This window comes from Pelecanus crispus, chromosome 5, assembly GCF_030463565.1.
Source record: "Pelecanus crispus isolate bPelCri1 chromosome 5, bPelCri1.pri, whole genome shotgun sequence".
In the NCBI taxonomy this organism is placed as follows: domain Eukaryota; kingdom Metazoa; phylum Chordata; class Aves; order Pelecaniformes; family Pelecanidae; genus Pelecanus; species Pelecanus crispus.
Window position 1 is genome coordinate 39,899,397 of NC_134647.1, and position 25,143 is coordinate 39,924,539.

The 25,143-nt window shown below is 39.2% G+C and overlaps 1 protein-coding gene across 1 annotated transcript in view; it reads right to left on the reverse strand.

The window, feature by feature from the left end:
- The window catches only part of ERBB4 (erb-b2 receptor tyrosine kinase 4), a 429,738-nt gene that overhangs the window by 169,242 nt on the left and 235,353 nt on the right, over positions 1-25,143 (reverse strand). Inside the window, exons 6-12 of the mRNA XM_075710522.1 lie at positions 24,079-24,197; positions 20,157-20,298; positions 18,564-18,677; positions 16,816-16,942; positions 11,412-11,485; positions 9,820-9,910; positions 8,141-8,340 (exon numbers count right to left, since the gene is read on the reverse strand). Of these exons, the coding sequence (XP_075566637.1) occupies positions 8,141-8,340; positions 9,820-9,910; positions 11,412-11,485; positions 16,816-16,942; positions 18,564-18,677; positions 20,157-20,298; positions 24,079-24,197 (867 nt within the window). The remainder of the gene's footprint in view (positions 1-8,140; positions 8,341-9,819; positions 9,911-11,411; positions 11,486-16,815; positions 16,943-18,563; positions 18,678-20,156; positions 20,299-24,078; positions 24,198-25,143) is intronic.

Sequence of the window (25,143 nt, forward strand, 5' to 3'; positions counted from 1 at the left end):
CAAGTAGGCAGAGGGAGTGAAGCTTCTCCCGTATTTCCTTTCGTCTCACAATAGGATGTTTTGTTTCATCGAGATTGAGAATGGCAGATTTTCATCTACTTGGGTTTTTTTCTGCCTAGAACATTTTCATAATTCAGTGCCAAAAAAGGACATTTCACCTTTACACCTTTAGAAGCAGCATAGGAACCAATCAAAAGATTTCATGTCCTCAACCCCTTGCAGGCAAACTGATCCAAGACAAAGAGATTCACCATCATGCTTCCTACTTGTACAGCGCTGTTGCTGACCCTGCATGGCTCTGCTGTACAATACATGTAATTTGTCCGGCAGATAAGCACTGTCTTATTCAATGTAATACCACAAATAACCTCTGATGTGAAAAGTCTGCACACTCATGTCTTATCAAGGCTGGAATGCTTGAATACTTTTTTTTTTTTTTAAAATATCACATGTACTTTCTTAATGACAACATCCAGAAGGTGTTTAGAAGTCTCTTTTTGGTTCTTCTTTTGCCTCAAAGCTCAAATCAGGTACATAAAATAATTAAATTTAGTGGTAATTTCAGGTGTTCATTTAATTTCCTTTAAAGCGTATTAATTCTCAGAGATTCCAGACCTTAGTTGTTTAGCATCTCATTACATAGAGATGCCTCGTTCTCTTTTCCTGAGCTCTGCTATAAACTTGGGATTCATTCTGCTGCAGTCAAAGGAACCACACCACACACGGTATGAGCAGAGACAAAAATTTCAGCTTTTCATTATTGTCCTAACCCTAACTTTTAAGTGTGGCAACATTTTTATGACAACTACCAGATGTCAGTAGTTCTACTACGCTGCCACTGACTAAACTTCATAGACATCAAAGGAACTGGGTGAAAGCTTTGCATTACCAAATGCTACATGTGCAGCCCACAGAGTTTCCTTTTTCACCTACTTTTAGACATTTCATGTATATCTCAGTCTAATGCTGATATTGTGCAGTACAGTTCAGGAGGCACACTGACTTGGTGTTAAAGATTTGGCCTATTTCATGTTCATTGCCTACAGAAGCACCCAGGAAAAAAAGTTTCAGATGACACAGCTGGTCATTTCAGGGGAACCCAAATTATACCTCAGGATTTAGAGCACACTTGAGGGCTCCCTCAGAGCAGACTCCAGCACTTCATGCCTGGTCTGCCAATCTCCCTTGATCTCATCCAGTCTCACAGTGATGTGTGACTGACACTGACCAGACAAATATACAAGTCTTGCCTCACATTGCCTGCTGTAGGGAAAACCAGGATTGACAGCTTCACGCTTAAACTGTATCAGCAAATAAAAAAAGAGAAGGGGAAAAAAAAGCCAAACCCAGAAACTATCACAGTTCTAATTAAGCAAACATTTATATGAATAGTTTTATTTTTTAGTCAATGACTCACTTTAAGTACTTGTCATGGAATGAAAAAAAACCCCACCACCCTGCTTTGGAGATCCTTTTGTTCTCATTTTCAATCTTAAGAATATTACTAATTCTTCTGATTTTGTTTTACACACTCTCATCATTGAAAGGCAGTTTCCAATTTGCTTTCTCACCTTTTTTTGTAACTTGAAATTGTGCTTTTATTACTAGTGATTTCCTTTCTTTTTGCTGTTCTCATCTGTCAGACTACTCTGGGATCAGAATTTATTTACACATGCATGCACACAGTGTTGCACTAAAATATCCCTTCAAATAGCAAGTGACACTATTACAAGATAGCTCAGAAAATATACTGAGTAACCTTATGCAAATAAAATGAAAGCTTTTGAGTAAAGAAAATCGTGATTACCCTATTGAAATCTAGCCAACACAGTGCCTGTAGTCTATGAAAAAAGCAATAGGAAAAAAAAAAAAAAATCACTATTTCCTTCTGCTTATTTCTATGTCACAGAAATGTTTTCATAAATGAATCTTGGCAAGAAGGGAGTGTTTTTTTTGACAACTTATAAAAACCCATTACTCTTGTCTTTCTTCCTCTTCCTTAATTATAGGGATGGCTAAAGAAATGTTTCAATTTTAGACACATTATTTGGCATCTACATGGGCTGAGAATGTTCTGAAGCTCTAGCATATCACACGGCCATATGTGGAAGGGAAGAACAATAACGCCTTTAACAGGAACTCATTTTCATCGGGAGTTTCAGAACAAGTGTTCATTCTTTATTAGTGGGGTCACATAGGTTAGAAGCAGAAAGGTTCAATGTTTTTCCCCAACCTAGATAGAACACAAAAGAATTAGCTACCTAAAAAAAGAAAAATTATTGTTATTTGGCTATACACTTATGGGCCTGATCCAAAGCTCCATGAACTCAACAGAAAAGCTCCCGCAGATTTCAATTAGCTTTGCATCACACCTGATAATGAATGTAATCATTTACTCAAGTTGTTAATTGGTGGCTAAATTGGCATAATTCATAACAATCGCATTTATAACCACCTTTGCCTAAAAAGGTTTCACTGTACACTGCAGGTGTCACTAAAGCTGAAAGGAATTATTTAAATAACTTTGTATAAAAGAACATTTTTTCTACATTTATTTTGTATGCACTCACATTTAACATGAGTCACCTCTGACTGTTCCATAAAAAAAACCATGCTGGGGAAAAAAAAGGCAAATTCTTCACTTCAGCACAGAGCAACGGTAAAATCTAACTACCAGAGCACATTCTCTAGCAAATAAATTTATAGTCATCATTCCGCATTAAAAATGTTCATAACGAAGTAAGTTTCATGCACAAACTGTATTTAACATTACACTTTATACTAGTAGGCAATTAAAAGTCTACTTTAGATGAGAGCTTCGTGCACTGCATTTTAGATAAATGCTCTCCAATTAATTTCCACTCAGCTTATCAGTTTGAAGATGCCTATTTGCCACCTGAACTCTTAAACAACCTTGGGAGACACTAGCAGACTGTGCTAAAGGTGCAACAACTGTTGAAGCCTCAACTTGTCCCTTGGCCTCAAGTCTTCTGTAACCTGCCCCCAAGCCTAGGCATCTTTTAGGGTCTACGCAGTTCAGAAGTCTCTCGCTGATGATCACGTACTGCCACCCTTTCCATGGTGCTCAGCCTCAAAGGTGTCACTTTCTTCTATGTTCCCTGTGCACACAAGCTTGGACACTGATATTTCTGTCCCTGAATGCGTGTAGGGAAGGTGAAGAGAGAGGTCACATTCTTTCCAGGTACCCACCCCCCTCTGGCCCTGCATGGGACATAATTAGAAAGACAACACAAAGCAACAGAGCTTTGTGGGGTTTATGATTTTTTTCTTTAAACTCAAAAAACACACATATGTTTTGCTCCTGTACTTTCAACTTTCTGCAAACAAGTGAAGGCTGCCTTAGGCTTTTAACCAGCTTTTGGAAAAGCCGCCTTGAAGGTGGTGAAATCTTTGGTGACTATTTTAACATTGCCAAGAAGTGGCAGAAATAGCAAGATGAAATAACTGACAGTATCAGGAGTATAAAGTATATTTTGTGTGTTGGATAATTCTGTAGCATTTTCCACTGACTGAATTCTATCGTCTTTCTCTTCCTTATGGGGGGGGGGGGGGATATCAGAGTTCTGCCAAACCCTGCAATGTCACTGTTACCTCAAAGATGAAGCATCACTACAGACTGAACTTTTCAACAAATATTCTACTCCCTTGACAATTTTTTTTTAGTATTTCCTCACTGACTTATATGGTCAGCTGAACACAGCATTAAACTGTATGGAAAAGATATCACCATCTTGTGATATATCCTATAAGTCACTTAAATATGATGCTGACTAGATCTTCGAAGCTCTTACATGAGTTTTAAGAAAAGCTACACATGAATATTAACTGTTTGCTGTAACTTGCTTTAAGCCATTAACAATCACTAGGTAGTGAGGAAAGCAAAACCAAGCTGATAGTGACTCAAAATATGCAGAGGAATAATAATAATAAAGACACCTGACAGTGGCTGTAATAATTAACATGGTCTAGACTGGTTTCTTCACTTGAAACCATGTGGAAAAAAACCCATCTTTAATGGATACTTGTATTAACAGTTCACACCCTGCCTGTTACCATGCAAGCAGACAGTACTTCTACCATAGAGGATGGATTCCAATCCTGCAGATAGTCACTTATGCATTTCCCTTCCCCATTCTGATCAGCCTTATTTGTCACTCAGAGGGGCATGGACATATGCACAAGCATCTGCAGGATCAGGGTCTAGAACAGGCAAGATAACTGAAAGGCAGAAATTGAAACCCTAGAAGCTTGCCTTCAGATCCCAGACATTCAGGCAGTGGAAGATTCAGAGAACATTCTCCTAAACCCCAGTCTGTTGGCCTATCCTGAAAAACACAGATGTTTCAGAAGATGCTGGAGAAATGCATCTGGCTCTAAGGAACCGTTCTGCCTTACTCCAAGTAATTGTGAAGATTTTAGTTAGACGTCTAACCTGCAGCAGAACCCATTTAACTCCAGAGAGGTGCTGCCTGACAGGCAGAGTTGAAGCAGCAGGATAGCTCTTCTCATCTAATGCTGACTCTCAAAAGGCCACAAAACATTAATCAATCCATTCACACAGACGTGTACAGAGAGAGAAAACCACTGTTCCCTGTAAGGATCCAGGAAGTCAGCTAAGACACTGCCTTCTGATCAGAGTAACTTGGCCCCTAGCCTACGTTCATTATATACAGTCCATTTAATGAACATATGTTAGAGTCCATTTTTAAAACTAGTCCCTTGGTACTGTAGCTGACATTGTGAGCTCTTAAAACAAAGTGAACGAGATTTGTTTTCCTCATGAAGATTCCCTTGGTGTTAAATTTCATAAAATATCTTTAGGAGTATTTTTCTTCCTGGAAAATAATAAGTCTCTATTATAGCAAATCCTCAACAAGCTGAAAGTCAAATAAAGTTTACATTTTCCCTTTGTGTGCAAATGTAGTGACAAGTCGTACAGTGCAACAGGATGATGTGACAGTACATCCAAGTTTCCATCTGCCCTGGAAGCTCATGTTTCAGTAGTTGTGGCTGCCTCAGTGGGACTCAAACTTAGTGATCAGAGGATCAAAGGGCAAAGAGGTATTTGACAAAGGAGTCCTGACAACTAATATGGGAATATCTTCCAAACTACTGTGTTCAGCTATGTCCCCAAGCTCTCAAAACCAGTGAAACAAAAAGGACACTATTCCATGAAGGAAAAAGCACCTTACAAAGTTCACCTGAGTGGTTTTCCACTTTCTTCTAACATACTGTAAGTTATAGAGAGCTTGAAGCAAAGAGGAAGCATTACCGTATGAGACATGGGGCCTATAGTCTACCCTATTACTGGTTATTTTACGTTTATACTAGATCTCTAGCAATGGAAGCTGTTCTTTCATTAAATGATGTATCATTATCAGACAGCTATAGCCAATCTGCTGTTAGAAAACATCACAGAGCATCAAAAGCAAGATATTTCTCCCACAGCCAGCAGTTTTTCATATGGCAGAGAGGAATCTTGTGCTCTCTGGAAGGTTCACAGGTTCATATATCTCACAGCAAGATGGGACCACTAGGATCCTGGAATATAACCCTAGTGATTCCTGCACAGCCATCAAAACCTTGTGTTTCTTCAGACAGATCCTGTTCCATCAGCCAAAGAAATTGCTTAAGTGAAAACTCAAAGGGCTAATTCTTCCTGTCATGATCCTGTTCTGTCAGCCAAAGAAACTCCTTACGTGAAAACTCAAAGGGCTAATTCTTCCTGTCATGACATACAAAATACACTTGTTACTACACTGCTAGCACAGAACTAGGTTCCTCCCCACCACTTGATCCTATACCACTCCAACACTATCACGGAAAAGCAACTAGCAATCCACGATCCCTGGGCAGATGTGATTCTCTTTCTTGGCAACACCTCTATTTGCCAAGATGCCATTTTTCATGGTAGGCTGTGCTGGGCGGGGCCAGATGGGGAGAGCAGGAAAAACAGAGTGCATACCAGAACTACAAGCCATCTACAAATGCTCTAGCTGGCGAGACCGAAGGCACTAGTTATTCATGGGAAGTCAGGAGCTTTCCTCCAAGTTTCTAAGGAGCTGACAGTGCCAGAAAATGCATGCTTTTCCCTTGCAAGGCTGCTCTTATTCAATTGTTCAAATAATAGTCACACTCAGAAGAACTCAAAGCGAAGAAAAAGCCCTGAGATGGAAAAACCAAAAAAACAAGACAACAGAAGCCATTAAGATGGTACAAAGCTCATGGATGTTGAGCAACTGGAGTTAATCCAGAACAAAATAAAGTTGGGTGTGTTGAAAATAGACACTGTGCAACCTTCTTTGTCCTATAACTGGTTAATTCATTTCATTATTCAGGACTATCCTTGGACTCTCATCAATGCTTCATTCCCACAGGACATTATCATCATGTGTTCGATCATCTCTGGATGACGGAGAGCTACGCTACTCTCACAGACAACCACCTGGATTCATTTACTTACGCCTTTGGCTGGGTTACAGTAGTAAGGACACCAGGGCATGAAGCTGTTCAACACACAGAACGCCCTTGTGCACTTCCTCACCTCAGAAGTAGCAGCAGACACTACACCTCTCCTCCACCTTCCATATTGCCTTCCCACAAAACGTTCTACCAAATATAAGCGTCTAATCCATAGTTTCACCATCTACACCAAGGACGTCTTTTACAAACATACACAAAAACTTCTACCAAGAAAAGTTCTGTTCAACACATCCTTCTGTCTCACATAACAGAATGTTTACATCAAAGGCTAAAGGATGCTGCAGTTTAAAAGCAGACAGTGATCTGCTGGAGGTTAAGAACAACCCTTTCCCTCTACACCCTCAGGCATGGTCACAGTTAAATTATCTATGTCAACAGCAAGAGGCATTTCTTTAGCCTTCACTTTCTTAACTTGTATGTAGGGAAACAGCCAAACAACAATAATATTGACCAGCTGGGTTAGCTCAGTTGGTTAGAACAGGGTGCTAATAATAAACAACAACAAAAGGCAAACCAATCCAAAACAAAACCACGCAGAGACATACCAAACAAGACCTTCCACTTCATGTAGCTCTTACATGGCAGAAGAGAGTAGAAAAAAACCCGAGCAGTAGTGATAAATGTACGGTTGTGTTTCACCTAACACTGGAAGGTATCCTCATACTACAGTGATGAGCACAGCCACAAATTCTCTCAAAGCATAACAGAACAGTACTTCAAAGGGAAGGCAAAAAGCAAAGGGGGCGGGGGGGGGGGGGGGGGGGGGGGGGGGAAGAACTAAAAGAATAAGTTACAGCCTGAAAAAAACCAAAGCAAACATGTCTGGCTGGTCAAAGCACAAAACCCAGAAATACCACTTAAACATACAGCAATTTAATGAATCTCCTCTCTTGCTAGCAGTCTAACAGATGCTTAAAATGAATTGTATTGCTGTGACAATATGACTCTGTTAATGTAATTTGCTGCCTGATTTCTGCATAACCAAATTGTTTCATCTGCTACGTAGCATTCATTTGCTTATCAGTACTATGATCTCAGTCCAGGTATTGGCGCGTAAGCTTTCCTGAAAAACAACTGGGAGCAATTAAAAGTAATCTTCCTTATCAGATAGGTCAAGTACAGAAAGGAGGAACCTAGTGATCAAAAACCATCCCAAAAGTCACCTTTCTGGATTAAGACAGGGCCACTTTGGTGAAGAAGGTTCGGGGAAGCAAAAGATGCTAATCTCACTGCATAAAGAAAGGGCTGTAGTTTTCAAACCTGTAACATCAGTGCTTTTCATGAACACTACATTCACTCCACATTTATGGCATTCAGAATTCGTATTTGTGAAACTTGTTCTCTAATCTGGAAAGTTCACATCACAGTAAGGAAGCAGTGCCGTCTCTCTTCTCCCTTTCATTTGTTCATACCTTAAACCATTTCATTAGCCTATAAATCTGCTCAGAGGCAGACTGGGCCAAATCCTTAGAGTCTGTAAATGATCATAGCTCCACTGATGTCTGTGGAGTTCCAAGACACATCAGCCGAGTTTCTGGCCTGCTCACTACACCATATCCCATCAGCAGTTGTATCATTTTCCCGCTGTGTGAGCTAATCATAGCCAAGATGATTTGCACTGAGCCACAGTACTTACTGCAGTTCTCTGCCTTTTTATTTCGATGAATCACTGTCTTTTGACTAGGTGTGCTGAAGAGGCTGGTCCAGTTGACAGTGTGGTAGTAGCACAAATTGCTGTTGTCTGTTATGTAGATGTTGCCAGCACTGATTTGCTTCAAGGACTGAAACTGCAGAGAGGTAATGCCTTGTTGCTTTAGGATGAGTAAGGAAAGGCCACTGTGATGAAAACAAAAGAAAGGAGTTAGCTCCAGAAGGTGGAACTTATTAGAGCTGGTTGGGAATTTCCCACTAGAATTAGTTCCTAATGTCAAGATGATCCTTCTGGCAACACTGAAATTTGGTAAGAAAACTTTTATTTTAGGGTGACACAAATATTTCAAGTCAATATCCAGTTCTGTTGCCTAGAAAATTATGAGCCCTGTGAGACTTGTGATACTGCAAGCTGTGATGCTCACAGTGCTAGGGTAGCTGGGCCAACAAAACACCTCAACTACTTCCATCTCATCCATTAACGTGTTTTTTGACATAAAGTGCTGTTGAGAAAACTGAGTAAAATCCAGATTTTTTTTCCTAAGATAACAGAATTAATACTATGATAGTTTATATGCTAAGGAGAAACTGACAAAGTCATACAAAATGTATGAACATCTTCTGTCAGGCATCAAATTAATGTCATTTATAGTAATACAGGAAGAAATTGTTATTTTCAAGGAAATTTTTTCCAGCCTACTTTCTACATTTCATTTTTATTTTGTTGTAATATGTGGTTATCTCCTTTCTTCATCAAAGGAACGGTAAATGATTGTCTATATAACACGGAAATGACTGCACATATTTTATGACTAAAGATTAGTGTAGGCAATATCCAGTTTCTGGGCATCCTTTAAGTTATTGTATTTTAATGGTTATAATTGTTTTCCAGCTGTTCCGAATAAAAATTGCTGCTTCCAAACACAATGCTGGGCTGTAATTCAATCTCAAGGTTTCACTGCTGTTTGTAATCTGCTTGGGTTGCTGTTTAAGATGCCAGCAGAATCCCATGACTGATTTACTGTATTAACACAATGGGGAACCAGGGGTTGCTGTATACATCATTCAGATACCTTCTTGTGCTTCCCTTATTTCTCACCACATTTATCTTCTCTTCAAACCAATTCCTCCATATGAGTTTTCATACAGAAACAACTCTGGTAAAAATGTCACTACAGAGCTAACATACACCCCACCTGCAAGGTACCTCAGTGATTTCAGTGTTCTTCCATGCATTTATCTTTTACCATTTCTTAAAATGACATTGTTCTTTGGGCATATGAGCCTGCACTTTCAATCGCAACCATATAAATTTCCTGATAAGGGGGCTAAGTTCTACTATTAATGTCTTTTAAGTTATGTTTCACATTCATGAGGTATTTTAAAGCATAACTCATTGTCTGGAAAATATATTTTAACAGCTACAGCAATGAACAAAGTGGGGTTTTTTGGTTTTGTTTTTTTTTTTAAATCATTATTTTCAAAAGGTATTACCCCTTATAAAAGACTGATTAGCAAAGATACTGTTAATGAATACTTTGGTAACAGAGAAAAACATAACCATTTATGATGCCCTTCCCAAAAGATGTTGCATTCTGTGCTACGGAACAAAGAATACTTGAATACTAATAAAAAATTATTCCATCAACAGAGGAAGTACCTTACCTATAGAGAGCTCTTCCACCAATAGTAACCAAGTTAGAAAACACCCTGAAATCTGTCATATTCTCAGGCCATGACTGTATGTTCAAATATCCTGAAGAAGAAAAAGGCAAGCATACAAATATCAATGACTTCAGCCATAAAGACTGCTTTATCACATACACTAATTAGGATAGGCTAAGCCTATAAATGAAAGACAGTGCTGGCTTGAGAAAAATAAACAAACAGGTAATGAATGCTGCAGACTACTGTCTTTGAATTCATCAGGCTGCTCACCACTGTCTCCTCCAAGAAAGCAAAGGAGGACTCTAACACCAAGCAGTATTATGTCCACTTTCAACAGCCACAGCGAGGGTGAACCTAAACACAGGCTGAAATCTTGCAAGGCCTTCCAGCCTTTTCTAAACAGCAGCAGCAGAAAAAAAATGAGATTTGCCTGAATTAAGAACATTTAGTTTTAAAATGTGCTAGAGACTTAGGACAGAAGTTGAGAGATCTATTATGATGCAGTAAAAGATGACAAGACTTTCCTAAAACAAAGAACTTGCATTTGTTTTTGAGCGTGTGTGTGTGTGTGCGCGAGGACTGTTGATCACCAGAGAGTATTCTCTGCATAAGTATGTGGGACAACTTATTTTGTGCTACACAGATCTCTACATAGTACAGTTCCCTATGATTTTGATTCAGTACTGGACTGCAGTACATCTTTAAGCATAGGGGTAATTCCACTTAAGTAGTAGAGCTGAGACTGTCAATTAGTGTGCTTAAGAATGGCAAATTACAGACACCCAGATGCCAGATTATCTTTGTATTAATTAGGGAGAGATTTAGAGCTTACTTTCATTTTCTAATCCTGCTGGTTTGCTGAAATACACAACTTTTGAGAGGTGAAGCACGTGGAAGAGAACTCATTTCAAATGCCAAACACTTGTTGAGCTCCACCCAGCTATCAACCGTGCTGTAGCGTCCAAAGATTTTTTTTTTTTGTGCATGAAATAGACTATTTTTTTTTGCATTTCACTATCTATACATAATCAGCAATCAATTGAGATCTCAAAGCTGTAGTATCTTCCTCCTTGTCCCCTGAATGGTGAAACAAGAAGCAAGATGCAAGAAAACAAAGTACTGAGTTCTGGCTATATGTCCCCACTGAAAAGCCACAAAAGATGCGAGGGACTACCACCCCACACATTAAACATTTTGCTTTAAATTACAGAAGTTAATTTGCAGCAGCATCTGCTGTTAGACCGAGAGAAGTAGCTGCAAAATCAGATTGGCTTGTCTGTTTTTTTCCAAGGCATATTTCAAATGCTTTCAAGTGAAGACCAAGACCCTTGCCCACTCGACAGTAAGGTCTTGGTCTTCTGATGCTTGTGTACCCCAAAACATAATGGGTATTCTGTATTCATGAGCAAAGGACAACACATTGTGAATATCAACTGATACTGAACTTGTTGCGTATTAAACTTTTATGAAATCTACAGCGTGGCGAGTTTAAAGAAAAAAGCACCTTGTGTTCTTCAGAAAACCCAACAAATGACAACCATAAACACAAACTGAGAAGTTCAGATTATATGAAATCAGAATTGTGTTACCTGTTATCTCTCTCACTGTTTGGAAGATATTTAATTTATCTGGATTGATTGCAGCAATTGTGTGATATGGGTCCCTGAAAGATTAAAAAGACAAAATGTGATAATCTGAATAAAAAAAGATCAGGTTGTCAAAGCTATACCATGTAGAAAGCAGCATTCAGGAGGTCAACACTTTGCTTTTAGGCAGCATATGCTCCAGATTTCTTCAGACTGTTGCTCCTGCAGAACCTGTGTCTAACTTCTCCCAAGTCATCTTGAAGGAAGATAATGGTGCTTAGCATCTTTAAGGTTCAAATCATTAATGTTTTAGCAAATATTTATGCTCATGGAAAATTAAGGGATTCTAAACAACCATGAGTGACCTCCCTAACGGAAAGATGAATTTTCAACATTTTTTCCAGTAATACTAGCTCAAATGGTACAGTTGCAATACTGTACTAGCAGGACTAACAAAACTGCTACTGAAACAAGTGACAAGCTATAAGCAAAACAAAACTAAGAGCTTGCCAGCAGTTCCTGACACATGGCATTAAAAGGGTACACTTTTTAGAAGGTGTTGAACAGAGAACATAAAAAAGCACAGATCCTTGCCAAGCAAGTTTGTCACCTGAGAAATTAAATACCCCAAACATTAAAATCTCAAAGTTAGAGAAGATGAAGCTGACCTTGATTTTGAGAGTGCCATCATTTAGTAAATAATTTCCATGCCCCCTATCCCCCCCCAACCCCTCTAATTTTAAACGAGTAAAGACTCTCCAACTTTTTAGGATGCCAACTAGAAGCCTAATCTAAACAAAAATACTTTAAAAATTCAGGAAAAGATTCTTCTGTTACACATTGTTATGGTATTTTTGTGGGTTTTCTGAGGGTAGGTAACATCCTCAGTAAACATGGAACATGCATTTCCACCTCTCCTCCTCCTGCTTTCCAAGACACATTGTTCTTGGAATTGGAACATGCAGGTAATCAACCAGGCTGTCTTTGGTACAGGCCTCAAAAGTCTGTGCGGCAACAGACTGATGGGGTCACTTCTAACCATCCTGGAGGTAACTCCAAGTTAGCAGCAACAAAATGAGTTCTCGAACCTTAACATAAAGCCCAGTGGACCACAGAAGCATCATATATACTTAATTTTAACAATTTGGGGTCTCAGAGAACCAGATAACAAGTTTTGACTATCTACCAGAAACACAGCATTTTGCTTTTACAATGCATTACTATTAAAAAAGGAAAACATTTGCCTGTGCTAAACATGGCTGCTGAATTTCACCTCCAAATGCCCACATAAAGATACAAATACATATTTAACCCCCCTAAGCAGCCAAATGTCTGTTATGTTTGATCAACATATAAAACTGTAGGATAATGCAGTCATCTTCTACCATTCTTATTAGCAGAGCCCAGATTTTTCAGTATAACAGGCACAGCTGAATTTTAGAGCTCCAATGAGAGTTTCAGCTCATTGTGAAACTGGAGATGGACAACTAAAGGGAAGAGAAAAAGCTGGTGAGCGCTGAGGGCTTGCTGCTCCTGCTGCAAGTCGGGGGAAGAAGGAGGCAGCATTTGCTGCTAGCTGGGGCTGTCCATCCTTAAAGCTCTCCTTGGTATATCCCACCCCTTTACAGGAAGCAACACAAGCAGAATGCAGCTTGGCTTTTTAGCACCCCAACCAGAAGGAAACAGTAGAGAGAAGGCTGCATCTGACCTATACAGGTCCTACTCATTTTCCAGCCAATGTGTTTTCTGTCTCTGTCTCAGGCAGCAAATATGTCTTCTAATGAAGATCAGTTTATTCATACACTGCAGCAGAGCATTACCTTACAAAAATGAGTAGTACTCCCTCACCAAAATTTAGGTCTACCTTCATCCCACTTAGCTGCTGGACACTAATTAAAGCCAATTCAGAATTATCTAATTTATATATGAAGTATTAGAAATAATTGTGCATAAACCCAATTCATAATTATATATATAGTTTTTTATATAAATTACAAATTCACAAAGACTTGAAGTTCAAGTACTCAGGAAAGACAGGCTACAGAATCATACAAAAATATGACAGGATGAATTGTAATGGCATAGTTTCCAATGAACACAAACAAAAAAAAATCCACTCAGCATCCTTCACTGAAGTTATTCTTTGCTGCTACAAAAGTCTTTCAATTCCCAACAGAGAGCTAGACTTTAAGTCCCTACAATCTGAAACACTGAAAATTCATATTTTTAAAAGCTGCTGTTCACTCTGAGTAAATGAATTTGTAACAGAAGTTAACTAAAAGTTGGAGTGGAAATATATATTATTGTTGTTGCTCCATACTGTCCATTTATACAATAAACTGCCTGTGTTGCTAGTGTCAGTTTTTAAATTTCCTTTATGTATGATTGATTTGGAAAATGTAACAGAAATTTTGAACAAAAAGCTGTTCCAGAAATATAAAGTTATTTTAATTAATTCTCAATTCTTCTTCTCTTCTTTTAATATATACTACTGTAATTTATGCTGTGGAAAAATTTAGGGTTGCAGAACTCAGTGTCCTCAAACGTAAGACTTGTTGGAGTGAGTTTTCTTCCTAAAGAGTGGGAGACAAAGTGCTACACAGTTTCAACATTACATGTCCTAGGCTTATAACCTTCTATTCAAGATTGGGTTTTGTCCCTTTAATTTAGACAGATTTTTTAATGAGACTCATCTCATAACTTTGCGGCTAATATACCTTTGCAACAAAAGCAGTTCTAATACTCAAAATTACATTTCATGTAATGTACTAAAATAATCCTCACAAAATTGCTCATGTCCTCCAGCTGCTTGTCTTGCATTTACTAGAGTACTTCCTGTCCTGTGAGATTTAACAGATTTACATCCAGCCTCTCGGTCGGTCATTTGGCCAGATCAGAAAGTGTGATGGCCTAAGCACTAACTCCTGTGTGACCTTCTCCAGGGTTTCAACCAGTTCGAAGCAGCATTTCCTTAAACAATTTGAACCAAAGTTTTTCTTCCTCCCTATGCTACATTAACCTTTCACACTGTACTCTCTGCTGGAGAGATGAGAAGACCAACTACACAGTCAAAGCTCACATTTGCTGGCCTTTTGAGAATCATTGAGCTGTAGGGCCCCACTGAAGTAGATTTTCAACTGTCTTTCTCATGGCTGGAGTCAAGTTGTAGGTGAAGCATTACAACCAACCACTATATCAAATCAAGGAAACAAGTCGTTTCTTTCCACCTCACCTAGTAGGGAAATTTGAGCAAGGCAGCCTAGTGTCAACCACTTTATTGTAATCTAAACATAACTGAATCTATAGAAAGACTAAAGAAAAATCTGCTGGCACTACTCATGCCAGAATTCCATTTCAGATCAATCTGGAGACATTCAGTTAATCACATTTTTGCTACACCATAAAGCTGCAAACACAGAGTTGGTTTGGGAACTGTATTTAAGATATCAAATCTTGACAACCAGTTGCAAGCAATGTTGAAAGCTCCGAGGAACCTGAAAAGCAAGTTAAAATTTGAAGCTTACACAGTAGTAGAAGCAATTGAGTATTTACACTGTTAAAATACCACAAAATCCAAAGGGACCTGGACAAGCTGGAGAGGTGAGCCCATGTGAACCTCATGAGGTTCAACAAGGCCAAGGGCAAGGTCCTGCACCTGGGACGGGGCAACCCCCAATATCAATACAGGCTGGGGCATGAAGGGATTGAGAGCAGCCCTGCGGAGAAGGACTTGGGGGTACTGGTAGATGAAAAGCTGGACATGAGCCAGCAATGGGCACTTGCAGCCCAGAAAGCCAACCGAATCCTGGGCTGCATCAAAAGAAGCGTGGCCAGCAGGTCGAGGGAGGTGATTCTGCCCCTCTACTCTGCTCTGGTGAGACCTCATCTGGAGTACTGCGTCCAGCTCTGGAGCCCTCAGCACAAGAAGGACATGGACCTGTTGGAGCGGGTCCAGAAGAGGGCCACCAAAATGATCCGAGGGCTGGAGCACCTCTCCTACGAGGACAGGCTGAGGGAGTTGGGGTTGTTCAGCCTGGAGAAGAGAAGGCTGCGAGGAGACCTTACTGCGGCCTTTCAGGACTTAAAGGGGGCCTATAGGAAAGATGGGGACAATCTTTTTAACAAGGCCTGTTGTGACAGGACAAGGAATAACGGATTTAAACTAAAGGAGGATAGATTTAGACTGGATATAGGGAAGAAATTTTTTACAGTGAGGGTGGTGAAGCACTGGAACAGGTTGCCCAGAGAGGCAGTGGAGGCCCCATCCCTGGCAACATTCCAGGTCAGGTTGGATGGGGCTCTGAGCAACCTGATCTAGTTAAAGCTGTCCCTGCTCACTGCAGGGGGGTTGGGCTAGATGACCTTTAAAGGTCCCTTCCAACCCAAAGCATTCTATGATTCTATGAAATATCTGCATACTTATCGCAACAAAGGGGAAAAAGGGATTAATCTTTGTGTATTTTGAGGATTTTGCTCATTTTAATAGACCCAGAAATACCTCACATGTAATTCACCATGTCTGATTACAACATGAAGGCTTGAATTAGTAAGAAGATAGAATCATATTCATGTTCTCTCAATGACAGAAAGAACACAATGCAAGAAAGTGGCTAGTTGCATTAGACCTCACTTGACCATCCAAACAGAGTCTGTCTGTCTTCCCTGGACACATCCCACTCCTGCAGCATTTGCACCATGCATTCACCTCTGCTACAATGGCAAACACACAGTGCGCCAAACTATAAACAGCAAGGCACTAGTCATCTGGCTGGTATATCTTGTTTTAGAAGGAGACATTGGTGAGACTTTTAAATATTGGTTCTGTACCTCCACATCTTCAACAGTTACTAACACTTGTTCAATACAGCCATATTTAAATGAAAATACTGGATTTAAATACCAGTAAGTTTTGTGTATCTCTGCAATTGAAACCTGAATATATACTTCAAAACTGGTCGACAAAAGGGCAGCTTTTTTGTATGTATAAGCAGTGACAGCCATCCAGGCTGTGACAATTTATGCTAGGTAGGCGCGCTCTGTGCATATTCTGCACATTACACTGCTGGTCATAGGAAATTTAAAACAAACTAATGGAAGGTAACTTCCCTTTCGCCCTTGTATTCTCTGATCAGCCATTATTGCAAGCCAATACAGAGCATCTCACAAAGTAACCAAAGATCACAGTTGTCTTTTCTCTTTCTAGTGCAAACAGTCTACTTCATCCTTTCTTTTCCTAGAGGTGGAATCATAAGAATCAAGGTAAGAGTTTCCTTCATAATGGAAGGCAGAAATGAATCTATCCTGGATCTGCTATTACATAAAAGAAGCCTGTGGTCATCATTAAGAGGTGGACACAATTCGTTTCAGCTGGCACCATAACATAACGTCTTAACACTTTGTCACTTACCCATGAATCCCAGTAACAAGGAAGATGAGGTTGCCATTGATCTTGGTACAGTTTATGAACTTGTCAATGTTGCTGGAATCCACCGTCTGAGCTGACACTAAACTCCCTGTTCCAATGCCATCACATGCTGCCAAAACAAGGAGTTTGTGTAAAGAACTAGGAAAAACAATTACTGAATCAGAACATGTTGGCCTTCTGGACACAGGTCTTAATTTCTTTCAGAGATAAAGCAGCAGAGAGGTGTTAAAATGGCACCTTTTACCTGTATTCCCAAAGAAGCACATGACAATTTAAAACAAACAATAAGCTAAAATACCTGCCATAGAAGGACATCCAGCACACAGGTTAAGATATTTCACACTGGATCTAAAGGCAAGTATGAACCACACAAAACCCCACTCAAGCCAGCTGTAAACAGATAGTTGATAACTTATCTCAGACTAGCCTTTTGGCCATGCCACTTATGTGTGCACTACTCACTGCAGAAACTGAGGGGTCCTAACACTGGTAGCTCAAGAGGTCCCCTTTGCTCTGGTGGATTTGTGAACTTAACCATTCACATGCCATAAGGTCCTTCAGAAAGGATGTACAAATGATTCTTTACTCATCATCCCAACAAATAAGTTACTGGGGCCTAGAGAAACTTTGGAACCTAGTGAGGAAACTTCTCTTTGTAGCTTTTTCTATGTAATTTAGTTGCATTTTCTGGGACACATGATGATTACAGGAACAAATCCTTTGTGACTTCCATCACATAACATATCCTATCTCCCTAACTGGGCTCCTCTAATAGCAACTGCTAGCAGTACACCTGAACCTTTTACAAACATGTGGTAACTTTCCTCCTCACAGAGTAAGGCTAAGAGCTTGACAGGAACACCACACATGCATTTTCATGCATAAAACTATCTATCCAGCAAAAAAGTTATTTAGTGTAATTAGGTTAAAGGGCTGGACATAGCCTTCACTTAGGATTCAGCATGTCAGTACCCAGCCTTGGCAGTGTTTGACTGTTTCAGCCATGTGGAGTGACTGTTGATTTACAGAGTTTTTCAGCAGCTTCACTGTGAATTCCCTTCCAGATATGGCTTCCACTAGGACTGAAAAGTGGCGTAGGCCCACGTGAGAAAACTGATGGTGCTTTGCTCCTGAGATCTTCAAGCAGGGAGCAGAAAGTCTCCCTAGTGGAGTTTGGGACAGTAAAGTAACCTACAGATTTCAGTCTTCTCAACAGCATCAACACTGAAAAACTTCTAGTCTATGTTTTAGGCACTTAGAAAGGAGGTAGAAGATTCTGGAAAAACAGAGACATTTTTAAAAAACAGAGGAAATACATGGAAACCTAACATTGTATTGACAAGTACGAGACATACCATACATTGAAGCCAGGGCTTTAGTATGCCCCCCTTTGGAATGACAAAAGGACAGCTCTAAAACACCTCCAGGAAATATTAGTCATTAAAATAACATAATAAAGAATTCCTTTAGATTTCTCTAAAACCAACAGAGAAATCCCCTTCATTTTTCTCTAATCAAAAGTAATTGGTTTGGTTATATTACAATTACAACTTAATAAATTTTCATTCTATTGTATATATTTCACACATAGCCTACACAGCTCAAAGTTCTGTGGCTATCCAAAGGCTATTAATATTCTACACCATACTCATGAAGGGTATTTCATGCCTGCTCTGCTCTACTACAGTGTAGACCACATTCAAGAAAATTTATACTAAACTACTGCCTACCTTTAGGACAAATGTCAGTGCAGGGCTTGCACATCTTAATACCATTTTCTTCAACCTCCATCTTGGAGCTCGGACATGCACGGACACAAGAGCTGGAATCTACCACAAAGTTGTCTGAAGAGAAAGGGAAGACAAAGGAAGACAAAGGAAGAGAAAGTGAACCACTGGACTAAATAGTACCGGGACACATCTTTATGGACTCTACGTCAATCCATATTATTAACTATCTCAGCACTTCCACATTGGCATTAACATTTAATGCTCAGTGTTTTCAGAAGTGTATAAGCAAGCAAATTAAGCACGTCTTCAGAGACTTATGAAAATCCATGAATTGTCAGGCCTGGTCCCTCCTGCTCCCCCAATGTGGCTTTATGATTATTTGTGTTTAAAAAAAGCTACAGTAATTGGAGAGAAATAAACCAAGATGCTCTGCCCTGTCTCTCTCATACGTACACAAATATACACATCTGGGGTAAAACACTGCACAAGACAATGACAAGTATTTAAATTTTGCCTTGTAAGACAACTGCCGAAGGGGATATAGATGGATCCTACCTAATTGAAAGCTTACTAATATCAAGAAAGGAAAAAAAAGGAAAAAAAAAGGTCAATGAAGTATTTGGACAAAGGATCATATCCCTTAAGTAGTACATGGTATACCAGTTTTGTAAAAAAATTATCTTGCTTCAAAAAACCCACTACTCTATTAGAGACAGGACTAAACCTTGACAGTCACAGCCTCAGCCTACTGTCAGTTTGAACTTCTCAACAGAGATTCAAAATTTGAATTTTGCTTTAGGTTGAATTATGGTTACATTTATTATAGATTACTCATCCTTCTTATATGTAATTTATGTATAAAGTAATTAAAGCACAACAGAACTGTAAACCTTGGTGGGAATGAATGGGAGAGCAAGAATACTGTCCCCCTTATTTTTCTTTCTAACTAGAACAGCAGTATCAAAGACTACTTGTCATCATCTGTCTGGCATCTCAGAAGCATGTGTTTTTTACATGCATGGGGTTATTCTTTTTCTAACTCCCTCCTGCTCTCTAATTTTATTCTGGAGCTTTAAGACTGTATTGTTGTCAGTACTGCATGGTTTTTCGTCATTGAGACAGAACTGCGCAGAAAATACTTATGGTAACTTTCTGTCAAACCATCATTATTCCAAGTTAAGAAAAGGGCATCAGTATCATGAAAGCATTTGGTGCCAGGTAGTTACTTTTCTGAAACAGAAAATTCTACCCTTTTACAATCCCACTATTTTAACAGTTCATTCTGAAATTTGCAAATGCTGACCTAAAGCATGAATGTAACAAGTGGTCATCATGAGAACAGAAATCTAGTTAAGTCCCTTTCTTTAAGAAAATCACTACAGTATAGGATACCTGGAAAGTGTCAGCAACCCAGAATGTCACTGTCTTTAGTTAACATGTGACTGAGTTATTACAGGCTGCAAGCACATGTGGAGTGATTTGAGATACTGCACTGTGCACTTAGCTCCCATTCTCTTATTGTTTTCTAAGGCTCCTGAAATGCAACTCAAACTTTCCATCATTGCAGGAAAAGGCAGCTCACACAGCACTTACGTGGGCACTTTTTGACACAAAATGCCCCATAGGTGTACTTGGCATTGTGATTATGCTCCAGTTGGAAGGTGGTAGGATTGTATACAAAAGTCTGGGGGCACTGCGTGACACATGCACCACTATCATTGAAATTCATACAGGCCTGCAAAACAAGGGAGAAAAAAAAAATATTAAATGGAATCATATAGCTGCTTTTGTGTTTTTTTTAGTTTAAAACAGTCTCGATTGTTCAGACTTGCTGCAACAGTGAGGAATGTGATATATAGTCTTCTAACCTTCATTCTGGCTACTTAGATTTCTTGCTAGGATCTTGGCAAATAAATGACTTATACAAGGGGGCTCACTGAGCCCCCTTAATTTGAAACACAGTTGACTGTTACAGCATTTCCTACAAAAACATAACAACACTAATTTGTTTCATAACTGTTGTTACTGCTAGCAATCAACTAATTCACAACTCGATAGGACATTCTAAAACTGCCAAGAGTGAACAGCTATTTATCATAGTCAGTCTAAACAAATGCTAATGACTTTTTCAGAGGTCCAGCCTTTAGATTTCTTACAGCATGAGTCCATCATCCAGCTGAAAACCAAAATTCCCAATTATAAAGCAAGAGGGATAAGAACTTCTTTTGAGCTAGCGCAGGAGGGGGTCATTTCCCTAAGTGGCAAGTTTAACAAGGTCAGTTGCTTCACACACTGAGAAAAGAAAATAGGACTTTGTATCACTTAGCATTCAAGCTCAGCCACCCACAGCTGACAGGGGACAGGGCCCTGACAAATGAAGAGGCAAGTGTGTGAAAAGAAAGTAATGGTATGCAGGGGAAAATAATTGACCGTGCAAGGTTGATAATTAGTAATAGAAAAACCCCACCAGTTTTGACATTCCTTATCACCACAGATCGTGTCTATGGTTTTAACCACAGCTTATAAAAAAACTGTTGGGAGTAATATTCACAAAGCGTACCGTAAATGTCAAATTTCATATGAATACAAAAGCTGTAGCCTGGCTTGGATCCCTCTAGCAGTTTAAGCAACCACTGCTACTGGATTCTGCTTCCCCACTAACCTGTCTTCCAGAAGCCAGGTTGCTTTACAACTTTTAGTCTAGGGATGAATCCTTCTGGTCCTTTTCCAGGTTGTAAAAAATACAGATGGTTTCAAATCTTTAAAGAGTCAACAAGTATACCAATGTGCGTGTCATGTCCACTCCCCTCCAGGGCTGGGACCGAGAGAAAAGTGAAAAAGATTCCTCTGTTCTGCTGCTATTACTAACAGTACTTATCTCCATTCCGATCAGGGCGAGCAGGACTGAGGGAGGTTGCTTGTTATGTTAGAAGATTTCAGAGAGGAGAGGCTAATAATGTCGCCAAGGGAGAAGGACAAAATCCGCTGCTGAAAGTGACGAACAGGGAGTTCCATGATGAAGGCACTGCCCATATGGAGCATGAGCTAAGCCAAACTCCTGATCCTGTCTTTTCTGGTTCTTTAAAATGCATATTACAAAAACTGTTTGTTTCTCACAGAACCAGATTTTTTTTTTTTTCCTTACAAAGATAAATACAGTCAGTTACTTCTTTACTAAGAACTGGATGGGAAGTCCACCCTACAAATAGGGTTGTGTCACTTTTGTCGTTCCACTGGGCATTCAACCAGGCCCTCTTAAGCATTTCAAGTTTCAGATCCAGTTTGGTTTTGGTTGCAAGATAAGAACATCTCTAAAACTTTGTTTTAGCATGTCTGCTTGCAGTTATGTCAGATGATTATTGTCTTGCTTTTAGAACTGAATATGCAAATGACTGTATGGCAGCATATGGAGGAGGATGGATGAATTTTATCTAGAAATATTAAAAACATATTTACAACAGGAAGCTGTTGCAAGCTGCCATAATATGCTAAAGGATTTGTAATGCTTCATAAACTGTACTTTTCCTTATTAATAAATACTAATTTAGTTTGTTTCCTCAACACATTTTTTTTACATCTGCTGCTGACTTAAAAGGTACCCTATCATGTACATGACAATCCTCTGATAACGGTTTAGCAAATTCATAAATTAAAGCACACCAATACTCTTCAGAGAGACGGCACTTCTCAGGAAAAGCTCATCTAGAAGATTTGGGAACACTTAGTTTATGACTACAATGCTTCGTATACATTTGTAATTGCTTCAATAATATATGCAAACTTCTAGCAACCAGTGCTAAATGCCGCTACTTTGTGAATGAAAGCACAGGAGAATACACAGGGAAAAACCGAAGTTCTGTATCTCAGCTGAAAGCTAAGCGCAGTTGTCTATAGCTTACAGGGTTACACTTTTCACCCAGTGTGTACTAAGCAAGTAATGACTAGTCCTGAAAATTGCCAGACCCCTGCTGGATTTCTTTTACATTGCTCTTGGCCCAGGAGTGAATGAGAATAAAGCCTTGGGTACTTCTCTGCTGGATCAGAATAAACACACTACTTGATTTTTAGCATACATATTTCCATAACTGCCACAATTCAGAAAGTCTAACTCATTTTCTTTCAGGCTGCAGTATTACAGAACTTACGCTGCAAATAACTTGTCCTTAAGCTTTGAAAATGGACAGACTCAACACATCAGCTTTGAGGATGTTCCTCAACAGTAATACAGGAACAATAACTGCACTTTTCCTCTTTCCTTTCCCTATTTAGATTGTACATGACACAGGAAAGAATGTTATTTTCCCATCTCTCTAGTCCAAAGACAGCACAGAACTTCACGTGAGTGTTGGATCAAGTGTACCACATGTGCTGAATATCTATCTACTTGTGCAAAGCTCCAGCCACAAAGAACAGCTTTAGTAAAACCTGTTAGCAATTAAGTCAGGCATTCACTGCATTTCATCATCAGCAGAATAATAGCATTTAGAATGTGTTTTTGAAGCACAAGACCTACCACTATCAAACGATATCTCAACAGTGAGCGAGTTTCAGGTCCAGCCAGGGAAAGATTAATTTTAAATGGTTCATTATGATCCACTTGCCTACACTATCAAAACATCTGCAATTTTCCATACTATAAGATCCCTCCTCCCAATCCTATCTGGCAGATTTTAAAAGGAGCCTACCCAACTTTGTAGACAGTTGTCTCTTCAATCACTTGGGTACTTTTGAACATCCACCTCTCTGTGCATGTTCTATTTCTAGGCTTCTTTAGGCCTAGGTTTGCTTTCCCTAAAAACATTAGCAAAACTTGTCTCTGCAACCCAGTGTGATGAGCTACACATTTTTTGAGATCAGTGTTGGATTCTGTAGCTGCTTACACTATTACACATAACAGACTACAAACAAGACAAATTTGTCTAAAGACCTGGATGTTCAGATGGTCTCTTTTTTAAGGAAAAAGTTAACTTTTTCCTCTTTCCAGCTTAAGCACATGTAGTGGCATGCATTTGAGGTAGAGTATTTTGGAAGCCACTTTCCTTCCATCTCACTAAGAAGCATGCCCAGTAAAACAGGTGAATTTAAATCAAGTCTGGCAGTAATAGGGAACACCTTTCACAGAGAAGCTAAACTGTATTCTTGACTTTCAAATAAAAGCACACAGAGCAGTAATAAAAGCCATGCTCAAATGTAATGATAAATACTTCTAAAAACTCCCTATCACCTCTAAAAGTTAATTTTAGAAAAGCAAAAGATAAAAATCATAGAGATTAGCATATTAATGGTTCCCAATCGGTATTTACAAATCTCGTAAATCTGTTAATGGGTAATATTAAGTAGATAAGTGATGTTAATATAATGTGAAAAATATTAAATGCTAAAATTTGCAGTCTAAATCTGGGAGTGTGCTTGCAATACATTAAAAGGAATAAAATTGTGATTTTCGTGGATTAAAGCATTAAGAATTTGCAGTGTGACTGCCAGAAACAAGAAAAATGAGAAGTCTCACACATACAAAGCAATCAGTGTCTTTAGGTCCGGAACAGCCTCCAGCGCATTCCCGGTGGCAGCAGTCACTGACATAGGGCCCATAGCACCGTCCATCACACTGCTCTGCACACACTGTCTTCGTTACTAGGAGGAGGCAAGAAAAATTATCAAGTCAGAATCAGAACTAAGGAGAGAGCTCTTCAACTGCACACTGAGGAAAACAATAAACCAAACAGCATACTGAAAAAACCCTCAAGTTTAAGGTAATTATGTTAATGGTACTGTCCACTCATATCCTCCAGAATACCTTCACAATATCCTCCTTAGGAACGTGTATGTTGCTCAAGGACTGTGGAGGAAGAATTTTTAAAGTGTTTGCTCTTACCCTTGGAAATTCAGGTGGAATGTTATTTTCAAACTATTAGTTTTTGTAAACAGCTGACAGAATGATATGAAAAAAAAACCCACAAAATAACAGAAGAGCCCACCAGATGAGTGAGTTTTCCCCCATGAAGAACAGCAACACTGAATCAATGAGTGAAATTCAGAGTGAGGCTAGCAATGTCAGAACCAAATGCTGTTCTTGATGGCAACCAATTTGACAAATAAGCAATGAGATAACAGAACAGAATACAACCTGCAGATTAGAACACATTTGGGAACATCACTTAACTTTTCTAAATAACACAATCCAGCCTTCATTCACAGGGGAACAACTACATTCTACCAACTGGAAAGCACAGTGATTTAAGTAGCACCACACTACTGTACCTCAGGGCTTTGTCTTGTGCAAAGAATGGTCAACAAGTGGAGCATCTTCCTCCCCTCACTCGGCAATAGCCTCTATCTTTATTTTACAGAAAAAGAAATTAGTATTATCTGCAGGACTATACCAACCACCGCCTACAGAATGCCAGGAAGCTGTGCTGTCAGTTGTATTTTGACAAAACCAGGGATATTACATTTCTGTAATTAACCTTTACCATTTATTTTGTTAAAAGCATTTCATTACTTCTCTATGGAAAACACTTTTCAAGAAGCCAGAGAATGCAAAATTCCATCCAACCTTCTGCTCGATTCTACTATTTAA